Below are 17067 nucleotides of genomic sequence, written 5' to 3' on the forward strand. Positions count from 1 at the left end.
CCCGTATCCCCCCCCCCCCCCCGATAACGTCTCTCGTGATAATCTTAAACCGCGATTTGAAACTTGAAGTCAGAATTGTTTCTGGGGGAGTTCAGACCCTAATCCTTTTCTCTAATAGCTTGACAATTTGTTTTCAGCTACACCATGGGTCGATCCCTCAAACCCTTTCCTTCCAAAGATAGCCTGAAACTGACTTCAGTTTTGAGCACAATTTCAGGAAAGAACCTCTTCCCCTTATGAAACAACCAAAATTTTCTTTTTTTAGGCTTGAATAGCTAAAAATTTTAGGGCCCTGACTCTCCCTTAAATTTCCTAAGATACCTTAAAATTGAATTCATTTTGAAAAAAGAAAAAAAATCCAGAGAAAACCCAATTCTCCGTTCCCCAAACTTTGCCTAAAATTGTAATTTTTAGGTCAGTTTTGAAACTTTTCTGACCCAACGGAGCTTTTTCTCCTTCCACTACGCATTATGAGAAATTTTTGGAAAGCAATCTATCGAGAAAAAAAATAAGAATTTTAATTTACCTGAGCATTTAGAAAAAAGCTAAGTCTAAATAAAAAGAGAAAGATAGAGAGAAATTTAAACGGGTTAAAGTACAGAAAGTAGTTTTTTTTCTGGAATTTTTTCTTATGGCACGGGGGCCCCAGAAGCGTGGAGCCCGTAGCATTTGCTACTTCTGCTCTATGGCTAATTCGGCCCTGCTTTTGATAACTTTTTACAAATTTATTAAATCTTTGTCGGTAAATTCATTTTAAAATCATGACTTGTCACAAAACGATCAGATTATGCACTTTTTTTAAAAAAAATCATTTAAAAAAGGGCAGTTGTAGGCGGAAGATTTTTTTGCTGAAATTAGCACTAGAGACTTTGCCAAATACGATGCAACTTTCAAAACAGCCCGACAGCCATTTAAAAAGCTTTCTCTAGTTATAAATTAAGGCGAAAAGCCTTTAAAAATCTCACATACCAAGTTTTCTTTATTTTTTTTTTATAAAACGAAAATAAAAATATTTACTTTGATTTATAATAACAAAGCCCTAACATTTCTTTATCCCGCAAAATTGGTTTGGTTCATTTCCATTAATTTATAAAGCAAAAAAAAAATCTACAGTGAAATGTAATAATTAAGCTGAAACGTAACAAAAAAGGCTATGAGCAATTGTACATGACTCAAGTTTCCAAAACAGGTGCCGATCCATGCACCAGTTAGTCAACTATCATAGAATAAATTTTCATAAAAATCGGGTAAATTTTTAATTTTGGACGTTTGGCCAGTCAAATACTTCACTGTGGGGCGTGGCAAGATCAATAACGTGTAAGCTTGCTACTATAGTATATAAAATATAAGAAGTGTTGAAAATAATGGTAAATTCAAAATGAGTGATGTGCAAGCAGTAAGATCACGTTGCAAAAAAAAAAGACTAGCGGCTGCTACAGCAATGAGATTTCAAATTTCAGATGGTTTTGGGAATGTTCAATTTTTTAGTTTTAATAGCTTTTATGGACAATACTGTTGAATCACTCAAGATTACAAATTGCTTTTTTAGGTACTGTTACTTTTTCTTTGCCCAGGACATTTTCCCATGACTTTAAATACATTTCCATGACTTTGCAATGACAATTTCAATTTTCCATGACTTTTCCCAAGTCTGAAATTTGCTTATTTTTTTTCCATGACTTTCCAGGATCTCCATGACCAGTAAAAAACCTGATAAATTCTCCTTAATTTAGAATAGCCTTTATGCGCTCAATTTGCAACTATCTATTGCTTTGTAATTTTATACAAAAATAACCAAATAACCAATTTTATTGTAAGAAAATATTAATTTAATTGTTCTTATATACAAAATTTTCATCAACAAATTCAACAGCAAAGAGAAAGAAAGAAAAAAAAAACATCTTGATTATAGTCTTCTTAGTTACCTAGAAAAAACAAATTCACAATAGTATGGTTTATCCCAGTAATTGATAATGAGCAAAAAGTTTTCATTATAATAAGGAATCTATACTCTTTTCCCTACCTTAGAACCTCTGAACTATACTGCCATGCTAAGATTAAAAGTCGTACTTGCAGTGTAGCTCAAAATGGGAAATTCACGATTAAATTTTTACTACTCGTTTCTTTGATTTGTGACTTATCCTAATGTTCAACATCCGCTAGTCGTTTTGTAAATAATTGATGAAAACCCAGTAGGCGCCTGTTTTTGTACAAGACATTACTTAAAATTAATGAATGTAGTTACAAAAAATTCTCAATTCAATAGCGTTTTCATATACAAGGTTAATATCACCGTAAGTGACTATTACTAGTCATGTTTAGGGGTATGTGTGCAGAAACCATACAAATAGCTTAGTAAAACACTCTTAATGTATTATCAAATACTGAAAACATCTTTTTTAGACTAAAAGTCTCAACTGTTGCTTTATTTTGTAGATAGAAATATAAGAGAACATGCCTTCCGAAAAATAAATACTATCTTCAAAATTTCAGACATTTAGAACTACGTAAACACTAATATATTTATGTTATCTAGGTTAATTTACTGAGGGTGTTTGTTAGTTTTGACAGCAGACGATACTTAGGCAAAAATGTAACTTGCTTTATAATGAAATGCTTTTTTTTTCTTGGCAGAAAAGAATCAGAAAAATGTTTTATGTGCATTTTATTTCTGCATATGTGCATTGTAAATTATCTTTTAAAAAGAAAAAGTTGAATATTTACATGAACCTTTATGTTTCGAGTCGACTCTCGCTAACTCGAAATTGAAGGGAAGACATAAAAAATTTGAGTTATCGAAAATCTTACAAAAATTCAATCCATTTAATATAAGTATACTACATACTTCATTAACAAAAGCGAACACAAAATTAGAATATACCATACTTTATTTGAAATATCTGTCAAGAAGAGTTTGACGGGTACTCTTTTTTCCCTCCACGTCAATTATATTTTCCAGATGGGAAATAGCACTGAATGTCTTTGCGTCCATATCAGGTCTTGATTCAATGAATGCCTGCATCACATGCATTGCACTTTTTGCTTCATTAAACATGATCTTTTTTGGATGGATAAGTTCTTTAATCTCATCCTCTTCCTCTTCTGAGAGTGGTCTAAACTCGTCAACTATGTCTTTGTGCGATAAATTTCCACACATTTGAACATCATCATCTATGTTGACAAAGTCTCAAAATGTTGTTACAGGATCTAGCTGCAGAGCTTTCGAACACTAAACTCCATTCCTCATCAACTGTTTCCTCAATTTCATTTTCTTTCTCTTCCAGGTGGATTTCTCAGCAGATGCTTTATGGAAACCTGCCTTTCTAAAGCAGTTTGCTATTGTTCTTTATTCAACACAATTCCAGGCTTTATCAACCATTCTCACTGCATGCAACACATTTACAGAAGGGTTGCTTCCTTCGTCAATCCCAGCAATGCATTTTTTACTACTTGATGACAATATTTCAGTTTGGAATTTTGGATGATTCCCTGATTTAACAGCTGTAGTTTTGAAGTGGTATTGGGCTGAAGAAACTCCAGTTTTACATATTTTAATTTTGTTGTAATTGAACTTGGATGGGATGTAGTCGTCAACAAATAGGACAATTTTTGCGGTTTGACTAGACATTTTACGGTTTAAATTCTTCAGCCAGTTTTCAAACAATTCGGCTCCATGATTTTGTCTTAGCTTCATAATCCTCAGAAAACTCCAGCGAATTAACTTGTTTTTTTTTATTTTCCTGTTATTACTGGCTTCATTTTTTCTGATCCATCCATGTAGGTGCACAGTAATAAAGTTACTTATCATCAAAGTTTTTAAGAATAATCTCTTTATTTTTGAGAATGGTTGACAGTGTGCTGTTCGGAATGTCAAATTCCTTCGCAATATCAATCTTTTCTATCTCATCAATCACCTTTTTTTTCCTCTGCAATAAAAAGTGTAGTGCATTTTTGTTTTGTAGCCATAATTCGAGGAAAAATAAACCTGAGCTTCTTGGCAGCACTAATAAGTAAAGCAGGAAGACGATGACTAGAACGAGAAAGGGTTTGTATTCATTGAACTGGTCATTCAGGTTGAGAGATTGTTTATTCTCGAAACTTGACCATTGTCCACTGCTGGTAGAAAACAGCAGCTGAAACATGCCTACCCTCCCACATACCTGTGGTGAGCACCAAGTGTGAAAACCACAAACAAAAGAGAGAGCCCAAGGACGCGGTTTTCTTCTCAAGAGTGCGTAAATTGGGGAGATAACAAAGTAAAAGGCATAGGAGTTTGAAAATAGAGTTTTGAGGGATTGAAATTTTTTTTGAGTGAATGGGAAAAAAATTCCAGTTATCGAGAAGGGGAAAATAATTCGAGTTAAAGAGATAAATTTTTATTAAAAATGCAATAAAGGTGCAGGTAAATACTCTTTTTTTTTTTCAAGATATTGAAAAAATCGAGTTATTGAAGTTTAAGTTATTGCGAGTCGATTGTATTAGTTTTTATTATCGACCTATATCTACTACTCAATTAATAGGTGACCAAAATTTTAGTACTATGTTACAATAAACTGCTACATTATTAAATGCTGCATTACTAAGCTATAAAAAGTCATGTCTACTTAGTTATTAAAGAAAAAAGGGAGGTAACTGCCGCAGGAACCACTATAAAGTCTTAGTATTTGTCACTTACATTCAAATATACTTAGCAAACAACGCAAAATGTGCAGTTAGGACTTCTATCGTAAAGCTCTTTATAAATATTTCGTGTTCACAACTAGCCCAAAAAGCTTGAGATTTATGTAAACTAAATTAGTACTAATTATGACCCGGTGACAATAACTCAATTTTGATAAAATGTGCAGATACCACATCTTTGCTTAGCACGGCAGTATAGTTGGGGCAAACCTAATAGGGCAGCATTATGAAGGCTACACAGATTTGAATCTTAGCATTACGACGCTGCCAGGTTAGGCTTGGCTCAACTATAGGGCTGTTGAATTGGTGGGAAAATGACAAACTCGAATTCTAACTTCTGGAATTTTAAATCCAACTCCTTGACAAACATTAGTAGAGCCATTTCATTTCAAACTGGCAGACAGCTCTGAAGTGTCACATGATCATCACAGGTTTTTTTTTTTAATACAGTAGTTACAACTAAATTAATGGACATCAAACATTGCACAATAATTTTAGGAAATTCTTTTTTTTCTTTCAAATTTTCCTAAACAATCACTTTAAGTCTTATAAAATGAACACAAAATATGCCATTTTTCCAAAATCAACAAAATATTCATTTTAAAATGGACAGTTTCAAAAATAAAATTATTTAACAGATGATCTTTTATTTTTTCACTTGTTCATTGAATGAATAAAGAACAGGTATTTGTTCACTGGAAACTTTATTTTATGCATTATATTTGCTTTGAGGTTGAAAAAAGAATAAACAAAAAAAAAAGAATTTCTATACTAATTTTATAATCCCTTAACTAAACAGAGACTGATATCTAAATTCCTTTTATGAAAGTTGTGTATTTTATAGTGAGCCAAAGATACATTCTACCTTAAAATTAAATTAGAAACTTCAAAAATAATAATTTTGAAACATTTTTAATATACAAATTTAATTTAAAAGGTTGAAGCAAGTCAATACAAAAAAAAAAAAAAAAGAAAAGAAAGAAAGAAAATTGACTAACATGAACCCCTTTCAATGCTTACATGCAGGCCTGTCAGAATTAGGTAATAATATCAATACAAATGATGAGATATCTCCTCTAAACTACTCTGTTGTAAAAAATTTCCCGCCAAGAAAACCCTAGACTCTTTCCTGCAAAACAGTTGGCCTTTATTCTAAACATCCAAACCTCAGCCTTAAAAAGTTATATCTATAGTTATGATATATATAGTTATAATTTGACATATTTTGGCATTCCTCCCCTATCCCATCCCACTACTTATTAGAAATTTTAAAATTCAAGGTTTGCAGCCACACTTTTCCAAATTTTTAAGCACTTTTCATTTTTTTCAGGAATAAATCATGCAATTTTTCAGGAGTCCCCAACAAAGCAGGGGCCCTAAGCTATAGCTTGCTTAGCTTATGGGTAAGTGCCGAATCTTCCTAGTAAAAGTAGTGAGATGAAAGAGGAAAACAGAGAAGATGGTAGTTTGGCAGATACTTGGCGGCAAATTAGATATAACTCTTTAAGGCTGATAACTTTAAGGCCATATTGCACCAAACAATTAGAAATGATGAAATGAGAGTTTTATATCAAAATATACAGCATTCATTCAGGGTACAAAAGAAGTTGGTACCTTTTTTTCTTTTTAAAATTCTTTGATATTGAAGCGTCAGGAGCTTGACTATCCCTATAAATGAAAAATAACTGATAAATACATGGAAGTAATATAACATAACCAGGGCTAGGATGTTGATGATCAATGATTTTTCCCCCCTTCAAACAGCACTTATTCAAAAATCCCCCCCCCCCACACACACAAACATTTTATAGTTATTTCTATGAATACTTAATGATATATTTCATTTTAAAGTAATTTTACTAATATTTTAAAAAATGGGTCAGAAACAAATTTAAGACATTAACTACAGAAAAGAAATTTTTGAAACAGAAGAAGACATTTCCATAAGTGAATCTTATTTTAAATATGTGCTAAAAACAATGTGGAGCAGAGGAACAGATTTTTTCAAGGCATGAATTTGGTTTTGAGCAATATCAATTAACAGTAGCACTCACTCATAGTGAGTCTTGTTTTAACGAAAACTTGAATTTAGCAAAGAAGTCAAAAAGATTTGGTTGGTACAATGTTAAGTCAATGGGGACAAAACTTGCTTTTAACAAGCAAACCTTGCTTAAAGCGAGCAATATTTTTGTAAATCATAAAATAATTTTCTCCTCAGAAAAGATTATATTTTTGCAAAAATTCTAACATTTTAAATTTAACAAAAGTTACTTATAGAAAGTTACAGATAAGACACAAATCATGAAAACAAGGGATGGCACGGCCCCCTTTTTTTAATTCGTAGAGTAGAGTACTTAAAAATTATACATGCGTTGCAGAGAATGTTATCATTTCCGAGATATACTTCAGAGGACATGGTAGCTGAAAGTCGAGAGAGAGAAAATTTAAAAAATGAAACCGACCACCATAATGACAAATGGGAAGAATTCAAAGTTAAATAGCTACAGTACTTAGCTTTTAACATGCTGAAAAACTGCAAACTATTTTGAAGCCACTCCTACAAATGACAATGTTTTTTTGGACCCCACGTTCCTCAAAAACAATAAAACGAGAAAGAGACAATAAGACAGTTCAAATCAAATAACCAACTTCTTCGGTTCTGTACAGAAGTACAAATGTATACTTTTTTACGATTTTTTTCACTAACCAGTTTTCTACAAGCACTCGGTTATAATGAAACCGAGCAAGGTTATAACGAGCAAATATCATCGTCCCTTCGCGCTTGTTATAAGCGAGTTCGACTGTATTTCAATTTTTGGAATATCAAAAAGCGTAAATGCAATGCATTGAAGCGTAGTCTTGAAGCTCTTGAAGGGTAATAAATTCTTGTTTAAGTTAGTTATTTAACTAATTTTACTCATAAATTATAATACTTTAAATGCTTTGTCTTTAAACTAAATTTATAAATGGCATTGTGAATTAATTATCTTAATATATAAAAATCTTCTGTGCGGACTTTTGGATCAAAGGGCACAAAAAAATGCTCTTACTGATTGAAATGTGCCCCCCCCCCCAACGACATGAAAAAAAATGAACCCTATTTTATTTATAGTATTTATATAGGTCATTCTTTAAAGAAGTAACTTTTCTGTCACACACCTTTTACAGTAAAAACCTTAAGGAACAATTCATTTAACAATGATTTTTGATTTCATCAGAAATATATCTATTTAACCTTGCGAAAGTTTTTTAATAATAATTTTTATTTTAGTATATTTTTGGTTCACAACATGTGAATGCTCACCTCCATGGCATGTCACACACATTGTGTGACTGTTTATGTTGTTTAATAATTTGTTTAATCAAAAGTATATACTTATTTATTATTTCTTTCACAAGTGTCTCAAATACTAATTGTTTAAGTACATTTAATTTTTTAATATTGTGTCTTAGTTGATTTTAGAAGGACAAGGAGTGCTGTCACACAATAAATTTGCACCTCCATTACCTAAACACAAAATGCCATTCCTCATTAACATGAGGCAGTAATGACATCAAATTGTATTTTCCATCATACAAGGGAGCCTATAGTTTATTTTCAGCCATAGTTGAAGTTGTGAAATTTGTTTCGAAGAACAAGAAGATAGATTTTGCTTTAAAAACATAGTGTGGTTATTCTAACTTCTCACCTTCGTGAACTTGAATTTCAGGGATGTAAATTAATGTAAAAAAATAAGTGAACTTGTTTTCATCTGCTTAACATATGCAAACTATAGCAATGAAGAAAAAAAAATTCCATCAAAAAGTACCTATTAGGCTTATGTTAATGAAAAGATCCTCACCTCCGTGACACAACTTATCAATGTTATTGTTTCTGAGGTGAAAATAAATGGAGGGGAAATACATCAATAATATGCTTTCAACAAATTGTCGATCTATCCTCAAATTTACTAAATACTATTTTTTACATACATTTGAAACTACTAATTAAGCCATACTTTAATTAAGAGAGCTTAATATTATGTTAGCCCACTAATCATTAAAATAGCTGACTGTTTGTACCAATCGACAAAACTAGTATTTTGATATTAAATTGGCGTCGATATTTAAACATTAAAAGTTATTTCTTTTTTTTCTTTGTTTCTGTGAACAAGGCGTTTTTTTTTATTTTTTTATTTATGAGTAAAATATTTGAAACTTAGCTGGGCCATTGTTTATGGTTATTTCTAGTAGATAACATTTTTGTGTAGGAATGAAAAAAAAACCAAAAGGTTTCGAAATTGAAAAATATTTGCATTCAAAAGTTATGTTTTCTGGAGAATGACCCATATATTATCCTGTACAGAATAAAAATAAGGAGTTTGTGAAGAGCATACAAACTAAATTTTAAAAAAAACTTATAAAAATATAGCATTTTGCTGAAACTTAAATATTCAACCAATCATTCAGACATAAAAGGATTTTTAACTTTGTCCCATAGGTAACACAAACATTGAAACTTTGAAGGTTTATCAAGCAAAATTAATACTTGGATCTAATAAGTTGAAAATTTTATGCAGTTTGATGATCTAAAACCCTCACCGTCCAAAAAGGTGGGAGGGGTATTTAAGAAAGTACTGTGAAAGCTGGTTTTAAAATGAGTTTCAATTATGAATTTTTGTTACCTTTAATAGGAATTTCACACAGTAATTTATGTTTACTCTAGATACTTGTGAAATTGATTTCACTTATATTACATCCTACATTCTAACTTATGCACATTTGAGAACCTATGTGTGACTCTTATAGTTATTAGAAAACACAACAAATTTGCTTATGATTCATGAAATTACACAATATTTTGAAAATAATGTTCACAATTATGTATTTAATCAGGTAAGTTACGATGACAAATACAGTCGGACCCTGATTTAGCAAATTCATCGGAACTGAAACTTTTATACGCTAAATCGGGGTTATTTGTAATATCGAGGTGAGGAAAAAAATTACTTTTTTTACTTATAAGCACAAAAATATCCATAATTAGAAAAGTGTACACATTTTATTTGGCGTTCCTCAATTTATTACACTTTAAAGTACTGAGTAATAGATGCTTGACAATGTCCTTGATACTTAACTCGACATTGTTCTCTTTCGACTTTATGGGGAGAAGAAAATACTTTGTCATTTACAGCCTGCTGTATGAGATATGTTTTCAGTTTCCAGGTCATGTAAAACATTAGAAAAAGTAAGTTTTAATGGGAGTTTCATCATCGCTTTCTGCATCGAAATCGCTATTCATTTTGGTTGCCCCGTCGCCCGTCAAAAATTGTTGATTCCAAGAAAAGTCTTCTCCTGCTTCGAACAAGATGGATGTATCATGTCGAAAACAATCTAATATTTCCTAGCTCAAATCAACAAACAAATGACTTAATTAATAAATAAATAAATAAAATGAAAATTTTTGGCTGTTTAAATTATCCGTTAATTCGGTGGTTTTGCCTTCATTTTAGTTGGGGGGAAAAGAAAAATTCGCTACATCGCGAAATTCGTTAAACAGAGGTTCATTAAACCAGGGTCCGACTGTATAACATTTTTGTTTCATTTAGTATGAGAATATACTTACTTGGTAACTTTGACAGGGGACAATGATTTCAAAATTTTGGAATAATTTGTAGTTAACCATTCTCTTTGTTGTAGTTCTTCTGGATCAATCGTAATTATAGATGATAGAAAACTATCCATAGCTCTAGTTATACATTAAAACAGAAAGGAAAACAAATTAGATTATATTTGCTATCAATTTATTAATTTTTAATATTTGAATTTTCATACTTTAAAAAAGCCTACTTTAATATAACCAGTAGCTTTTTTTTTTTGAGCACTATGGCAAACATTGAATTTGAAAAACATTTCGACATACGTTAGTTTGTTGTTACATGGTGCCAACAATATCAGTATATTGTTGGCACCATGTAAAATTAATATCATAACAAATGTTATTTTATCTGTATATCGAATTATTTATCATCAATGTAAATTTTTTTCCCTTCGAAAAATACAATTTATATAATTGAACATTTGAATACATATTGTTGACGCCTCTGTTAGCGTCACCAATGTAGAGCAATGTTTAGTAATGATTCGGGTCTTGGCTCTTGGTTTCACCAAGAAACCTTAAAGCCCTGGGAAAGGTGAGCGAAAACTACCCCTTGCGAGACGCTTTGCAAATGTCAGCGGCAATAGCTATAGGGCTCTCGTTCCCTTTCAATACTTTTTGTATGCAACTTTGAATTTTTTTATGGGGGGTAGGGGGGGGGACTTTCGCATAATTTTTGAAAATTTCAAGAGTGTCTTCAAAAAACTTTACTTGAGTCCACTCTCACCCCTGGCCATGACACCCCCCCCCCCCTAAAATGAAATCCGGTATCTGCCCCTGATTCATGTCAAAGAAATTTTAACAGCAATGAACTAGATCACCAATTTCTCAATTACTGAAATATTTCCACCTTTGAGAACAGCAGAATTTTGTAGTAGCAATAACATGTATAGGGTTGCCATCATAATCCAACTTGAAAATAGTTGCTTTAGTGGCCTAAAACTTCAAAAATAATCGTCTAAATAGTCTCTTCAGAGGAACAGTTGAGTAGCGTCTTCAATCCGTGAAGTTGCTCTTACCAATACATATTTTTGGATTTGCTAACTCAAAAACTACATTGTGTGACACAACCACACAATACACCTTGAAACATGGCTACATCTAGTAAATACAAGAAAATCAAAATGAAATTTTTTAGATTTAACACTTGTTTTAACATTTACTTAATTCATTTTTAACATTTTTCAGTGGAATTACTGTTTTACAAACAGAAGTTAGTTTTATCGTAACATGATGCAGGTGTTCTGTGCAACATTACGTTTTAAGTGTCACGAAGTAAATAGAAAACTTAATTAAGAAATATTTTTTTAACTACAAGGTAAATTAAACATACTTTTTCTGGTTTTAAAACCATAAAGAAGTTATAAATTAATTTTGTGCATGATTAAAAAAAAACATAAAACTATTGCATAGTTAAAAATTTAAACATTTAATTTTAAAATTTGATGACAAAAAATAAAAATTTAAGACTTTTCTTGGGATTTTAGTAACAATCAATAAAAATTTTCTTTTAAAGTCTGTTCAATCAACTTTCTTAGTTTCTCCAGATAACCAATATATCCCTTGTGTACCTAAAATGCCATTTTTTATAGTTTCTTTGTTACTAAAATTGACCGCAGGATCTTTCTTTCAAAAATGAGCAGCAAATTTTCTTCTGTTTTAATTGCCCATGTCTCACTACCATATAAAATGACTGGTTTACTAAGCGTTTTAATAGATTAATTTTTATATTTATAGTCAGCAGCCAGGAACTCAGATTTAAATTGGCTCTGTAAAATGAAGTAGCAATTATTCATCATCAAAATTATATAAAATTTGTTAGTCATTAAAATAAAACCAAAATAATTTAATCTAAGATAGCATGCAATCAAACTAACAACTGATTGTCAAAAACATAAAAATATTTACAAGATGCAAAAGGATTGAAATCGCAAACACGGGAAGAATAATCCATGACCAGGGCCGGATTTAGGGGAGGGCAGGCGGGGCTACTGACCCGAGGCCATCACAACAAAGGGGCCCCCACAATAAATTTTTTACAAAATATCGTAACTTTCACAGGTTGAAAAAATATCGGACATATACATATATATCAAAATATTCTGATATATATCAAAGTATCGGATATTTTCTAAAATATGATGATCTTTTTGAATCTTGATTAAGGGCCTCCACTCCTTCGTTGCCCCGGGGCCCCACACTTCCAAATCCGGCCCTCTCCATGACCTATGTATTCAATGTTGGCATGCTGCCAAAAATATATTTATTATGCTCAAAATTAAAACGTAAAAAGAGTAAATCAAAGACAGCATATGTCAAAATAATTTAAATCTAAAACAGATGAAGAATTTTTCTTGACACACGTGTTGAGCATATGGTGTCTATCGTTCTTTCTTCTTTTTTTTCAATGAATATTACAAAATATGCAAAAAGTCGCCCATTTTTTTTTAAAAATTCACTTTTAGGCAGTTTTTGATCAAAAAAGTAGCCATAGTTTGCTTATGGTCAGTAACAGTCGCAAAGTCGCCTTTTTAGTCGCTAGTGGCAACCCTACGTGTATGAGCAGTTACAAGTTAAATCCAAGAATTCATAATACAAATATAAAATTTCGTGATCGCCGAAACATATAGCTCAAAATATTATCATTTCAAACTCCAAATGGATACAAGAAATTAAAAAATAAATAAATACTTTAATTAGGTACACAAAGAAAACAAATGCTCACTTTTCTCGTAGCATACTGCTGGTGACTAACTGATGCAATGTATGAAAGGCATTTTGGAATGCTCGTTTCAGTTGATGTATTAAAAATGTACCTCTTGCAACATCATTACCTGAAAAAACAAGATCATAACCAATTAAATAATTTGCTAAAATTAGTTAAGAAAGCAGAAATATTAGGTAAAATATATTTCAGTGCTAATTTTGATATGTGTATAGCTTCAAACACATAAATTATAAACTATAGCTTTCAAAGAGGAGCTAGAAATTAAACATTAATCAAAAAGTATGATTGAAACATCTTTTTAAACAGTAAAAATTTAATAAAAGCCCTCAGCAAACTTATATGCAATTACAAATTACAGAACTTATTAGCCTTTTTTTTTTCATGCTTACCTTTCAAAAGTGGGTCTTCCACACTTAACAGGCAAGCACCCGTGGCTCTTGGCTTTGATTGATAATTTCCTTGATCATTCGCAAAGTGTATTGAAACTTTCTCGTAGTTGAAATTAATGCCATAATGTTCAAAAAATTCTATTAACAGTGTACCTAAATTCACAGATTCCAAGGACTTAGGTTTGTGATAGCCCTGCAATAAGAAAACATATTTAAGTAACCAAATACAGACTGACCCTGATTTAATAAACCTCTAATTAACAAATTTTGCGATTTAGTGAATTTTTCTTTATCCCCCTGTGGCAACTTAAGCCACAGGAAAAGGGATAATCCCTACGCAGGGGATTTGAAGGGCATCTTCCCTATCCGAAGGGGAATTCCAATCAGATGAAACGGACACTGCGTGCAGTTAAGACGCGTATGTGTTGGCTCGGATCAAATAAGGATCCGAGTGGAATTATGGAAACTAAACCCAACATTTGTAAATAGTTGTATATATGTGTTAGTAGTATTGTTTGTTGTGGTATATAATAGTAGTGTTGTGATTGTGAATTAAATGGAAAAAATGAAATTGGTTGAAGTTATTGGACTTGTAAGAAAACACGCAACAAGTCGTAACATAAGTGTTGCGACAAAATTATGGTGACCCGGACGTGATTATATAAGTAATTTTGGACATAAAAGGACAAAACTTAGCATTGGATTCCCACAAATTCGAGTTGGATACACGAATACGCTGAGATTGAGGTAGGCCCATTTTTTCCCAATTTAAATTGCTAATATTGTTTAAATTTATCATGGATCTTGCTAGATTAAAAGAGCTCCGTAAAGGGCTAAGAATTTCCTTAACAAAACATTTGACAAAAATAGAGACCACATTAGAAATAGAAATCACTTCGGATGATTATTCGAAGGAAGATAAGATTGATGAGCTTTTGAGCCTAAAATCTCAGCTCTTAGAAAAATTAAAAGCTGTAATTACTCGTGATGAAGAAATACAATCAAAAATTGAAATTGAGGATATGCTAGCAGATATAGAGACGAGTGAAGAATATAAAGATAAAGTAAACGAAATGAAATCTAAAATTGAAAGGCACTTGGACATTTTATGTGATAGACCACGAGCAGGAGTGGGAATTCAGATGAATAGGAGGATTGAACAGGTAACTGTTGATGCGGAGGAAAATGTTCAAACGGCGGCTGCGGCACTTAATAATGTGTCGTTCAGAAGTGAAACCAGAAAAGTAGTTTAACTTCCGAAATTAAATATCCGAACATTTTATGGAGATTGTAGTTATTTCCTAGATTTTTGGAATTCTTTTGAAGTCGCGGTTCATAATAACGACGCATTGTCAAAGGTGGAAAAATTTACGTATCTTAAATCGTATTTGGGAGGTGTTGCGCGTAGTGCGGTATCAGGTTTTTCTCTGACAGATCAAAACTACGATGAATCAATAAACTTGTTAAAGGAACGGTTTGGGCGCTCAGACATAATAATGTCATCTCATATGCATAAGCTTTTGCTTGTAGATTCAGTTAAATCATGTGCTAATGTAATAGGGTTGCGAAAAATGTATGACGCAATAGAAGTGCAAATAAGATCACTAAAATCGTTAGGCGTTGCTACAGGAACGTACAGGAATTTATTATGTCCAGTAATTCTGCAGAAGAATTAATTAAATTGCCAGAAGAATTAAATTTAAGTTACAATAGGAATCGTAAAACAAACGAATTATTTGACATTACGGATTTAGTGGAATTTATAAGAATGGAAATAGAATGTAGGGAAACTGCGCTAATATTAGCTAATCCAAAAAATGCCAATATGTGTTGGCCTGGCGCCCCTTATATAATAATTAACGAATTCATCTCACCACTTATCCCACCATAATATCAGTCACTTGCCTAATCATTGAGAAATTTTCAACGATGTTTTTCTTTCTTCTAATGCGGACGCCTGATGACGTATCTCGCACGTGCAGTCGCCGATCTATGACATCACGACCTTCACGTAATCGGTGATGCATCGTAACAGATCGGCACGTGCCTGATGCTCATTGGCCAGGTGCTATGCTGGCGTGTATCAAGTGATTTGGCGTCCGCATGCAAATGAGTTCACTTACGATAAAAGGAAATGTTTCGAGTAGAAAGGAGACTTCTTCGGTGTTTTCTCTCTGGCAGGTTGACTTGAGCGTTCGTTTGCTTTTATGCAACGATGCGGGTTCTTTTTAATAAATAGATAATAGATTGATATAGCTCAGCTCTAGTTCGCGTTGTTTCAAATGTTTTTAATTTTATTTAACTAACTTTACTAAATGACCAAATAAATTTGGGTTTTATTTTTAAGTTGTCTTCAACTATTTTTAATCATGCATTTCTAGTCATACATTTAATTAGGTTATTGCATTTAGAGATTATTAGTCTTGAGCATTCTCTTGCTCATTAAAAGGTTATGGGCGACCTGGACTCTGTTTTCGATAGCCTATATTTTCAGTAGGACTGGAGATGGAAATGATGTTTTTGACGTCTGTGATAATTTTCGATGGGGGGGGCCGTATAGAAGTTTTTTTTTTCGACAAGAGCATACTGATGATAATTAGATTATTAGTGCTCATTGATATTGTCTTCCGACTTTCTGTCGAAATAATGGCGAATCCCCAGATAACTATTGAGAAATTAAATGGCACAAATTATGTGTCATGGGCAGCAGATATGAAATTTGTCCTGATGGAGAAAAACGCCTGGGACATTGTAACTGGTAAGGAAACAGTGCCAGTAGTCTCTAAAGATTCAGGATTTACTGAGAGAGACGTTCGTGAGTTTTTGGCCAGAGAACGAGCGGCATTATCTTTAATATATTTGTTTGTAGACAACGAATTCAAAAGGATAATAGAACATTGTGAGTCGCCAGAAAAATCATGGGAATGTCTAAAAGCACACTTTTATCCTGATAACAGGTGTGTGCATATGAGAACTTTTACTGAGTTAACAAACTGTCGAATTGAGCAAGGCGAATCCATAAATCTCTTCGCATCAAGAATTCGTCGAATTTATGACAGGATAAAGGGAATCGACAAGAATTTTTCGGAGTCATATTTAAATTTTCAAGTTTTGAGACATCTTCCATCGGAATATGACAGCATTTGCCAATCAATTTTGAGAAAGAAACCCGAGGATTTTTCTTTTGATACGATAGTACAGGACTTAATTTCTGAAGAGAGCAGATTAAAGCTGAAGGACGAGGATAATATTAGCGCCAACTACGTTGCTCCAAAAGAAAAAAGATCGTGTTATAATTGCGGACGTACAGGCCACATCCGCAAAGATTGTAGTTTTCCAGAGAGGAACCGCGGAGGAAGTCCATCCACAAGCTCCAAGAAGTCAAGTTATGGCCAGAGGAGGTCAAGAGGAAGAAACAGGAACCAGTATACCAGAAGAGGCAGCTCCTCATCGCCGAAAAAGTGTGAGTACCCTTCCAAAACATTTTTTATTTCGGAAGCGAACTTTAACGAGATAGACTGTAATCCTTCATCATGGGCATTTGATTCGGCGGCCAGCCATCACTTTGCAAATAATAAGAACTTTTTCCATAAATATGAACCTGTAAATGATCGAAAGATGGCCGTAGCAGT

General features: G+C 32.6%; 1 protein-coding gene across 1 annotated transcript in view; it reads right to left on the minus strand.

Annotated features, from left to right (window-relative positions):
* Positions 1-1806: 1806 nt before the first annotated feature.
* Positions 1807-17067, minus strand: part of LOC129229284 (terminal nucleotidyltransferase 4B-like) — a 63139-nt gene continuing 47878 nt past the window's right edge. Inside the window, exons 7-11 of the mRNA XM_054863558.1 lie at positions 13436-13628; positions 13044-13152; positions 10286-10408; positions 6295-6348; positions 1807-1925 (exon numbers count right to left, since the gene is read on the minus strand). Coding sequence (XP_054719533.1) covers positions 1922-1925; positions 6295-6348; positions 10286-10408; positions 13044-13152; positions 13436-13628 — 483 coding nt within the window. The 3' untranslated portion in view covers positions 1807-1921. The remainder of the gene's footprint in view (positions 1926-6294; positions 6349-10285; positions 10409-13043; positions 13153-13435; positions 13629-17067) is intronic.

Source organism: Uloborus diversus, chromosome 9 (genome assembly GCF_026930045.1).
Source record: "Uloborus diversus isolate 005 chromosome 9, Udiv.v.3.1, whole genome shotgun sequence".
Classification (NCBI taxonomy): Eukaryota; Metazoa; Arthropoda; class Arachnida; order Araneae; family Uloboridae; genus Uloborus; species Uloborus diversus.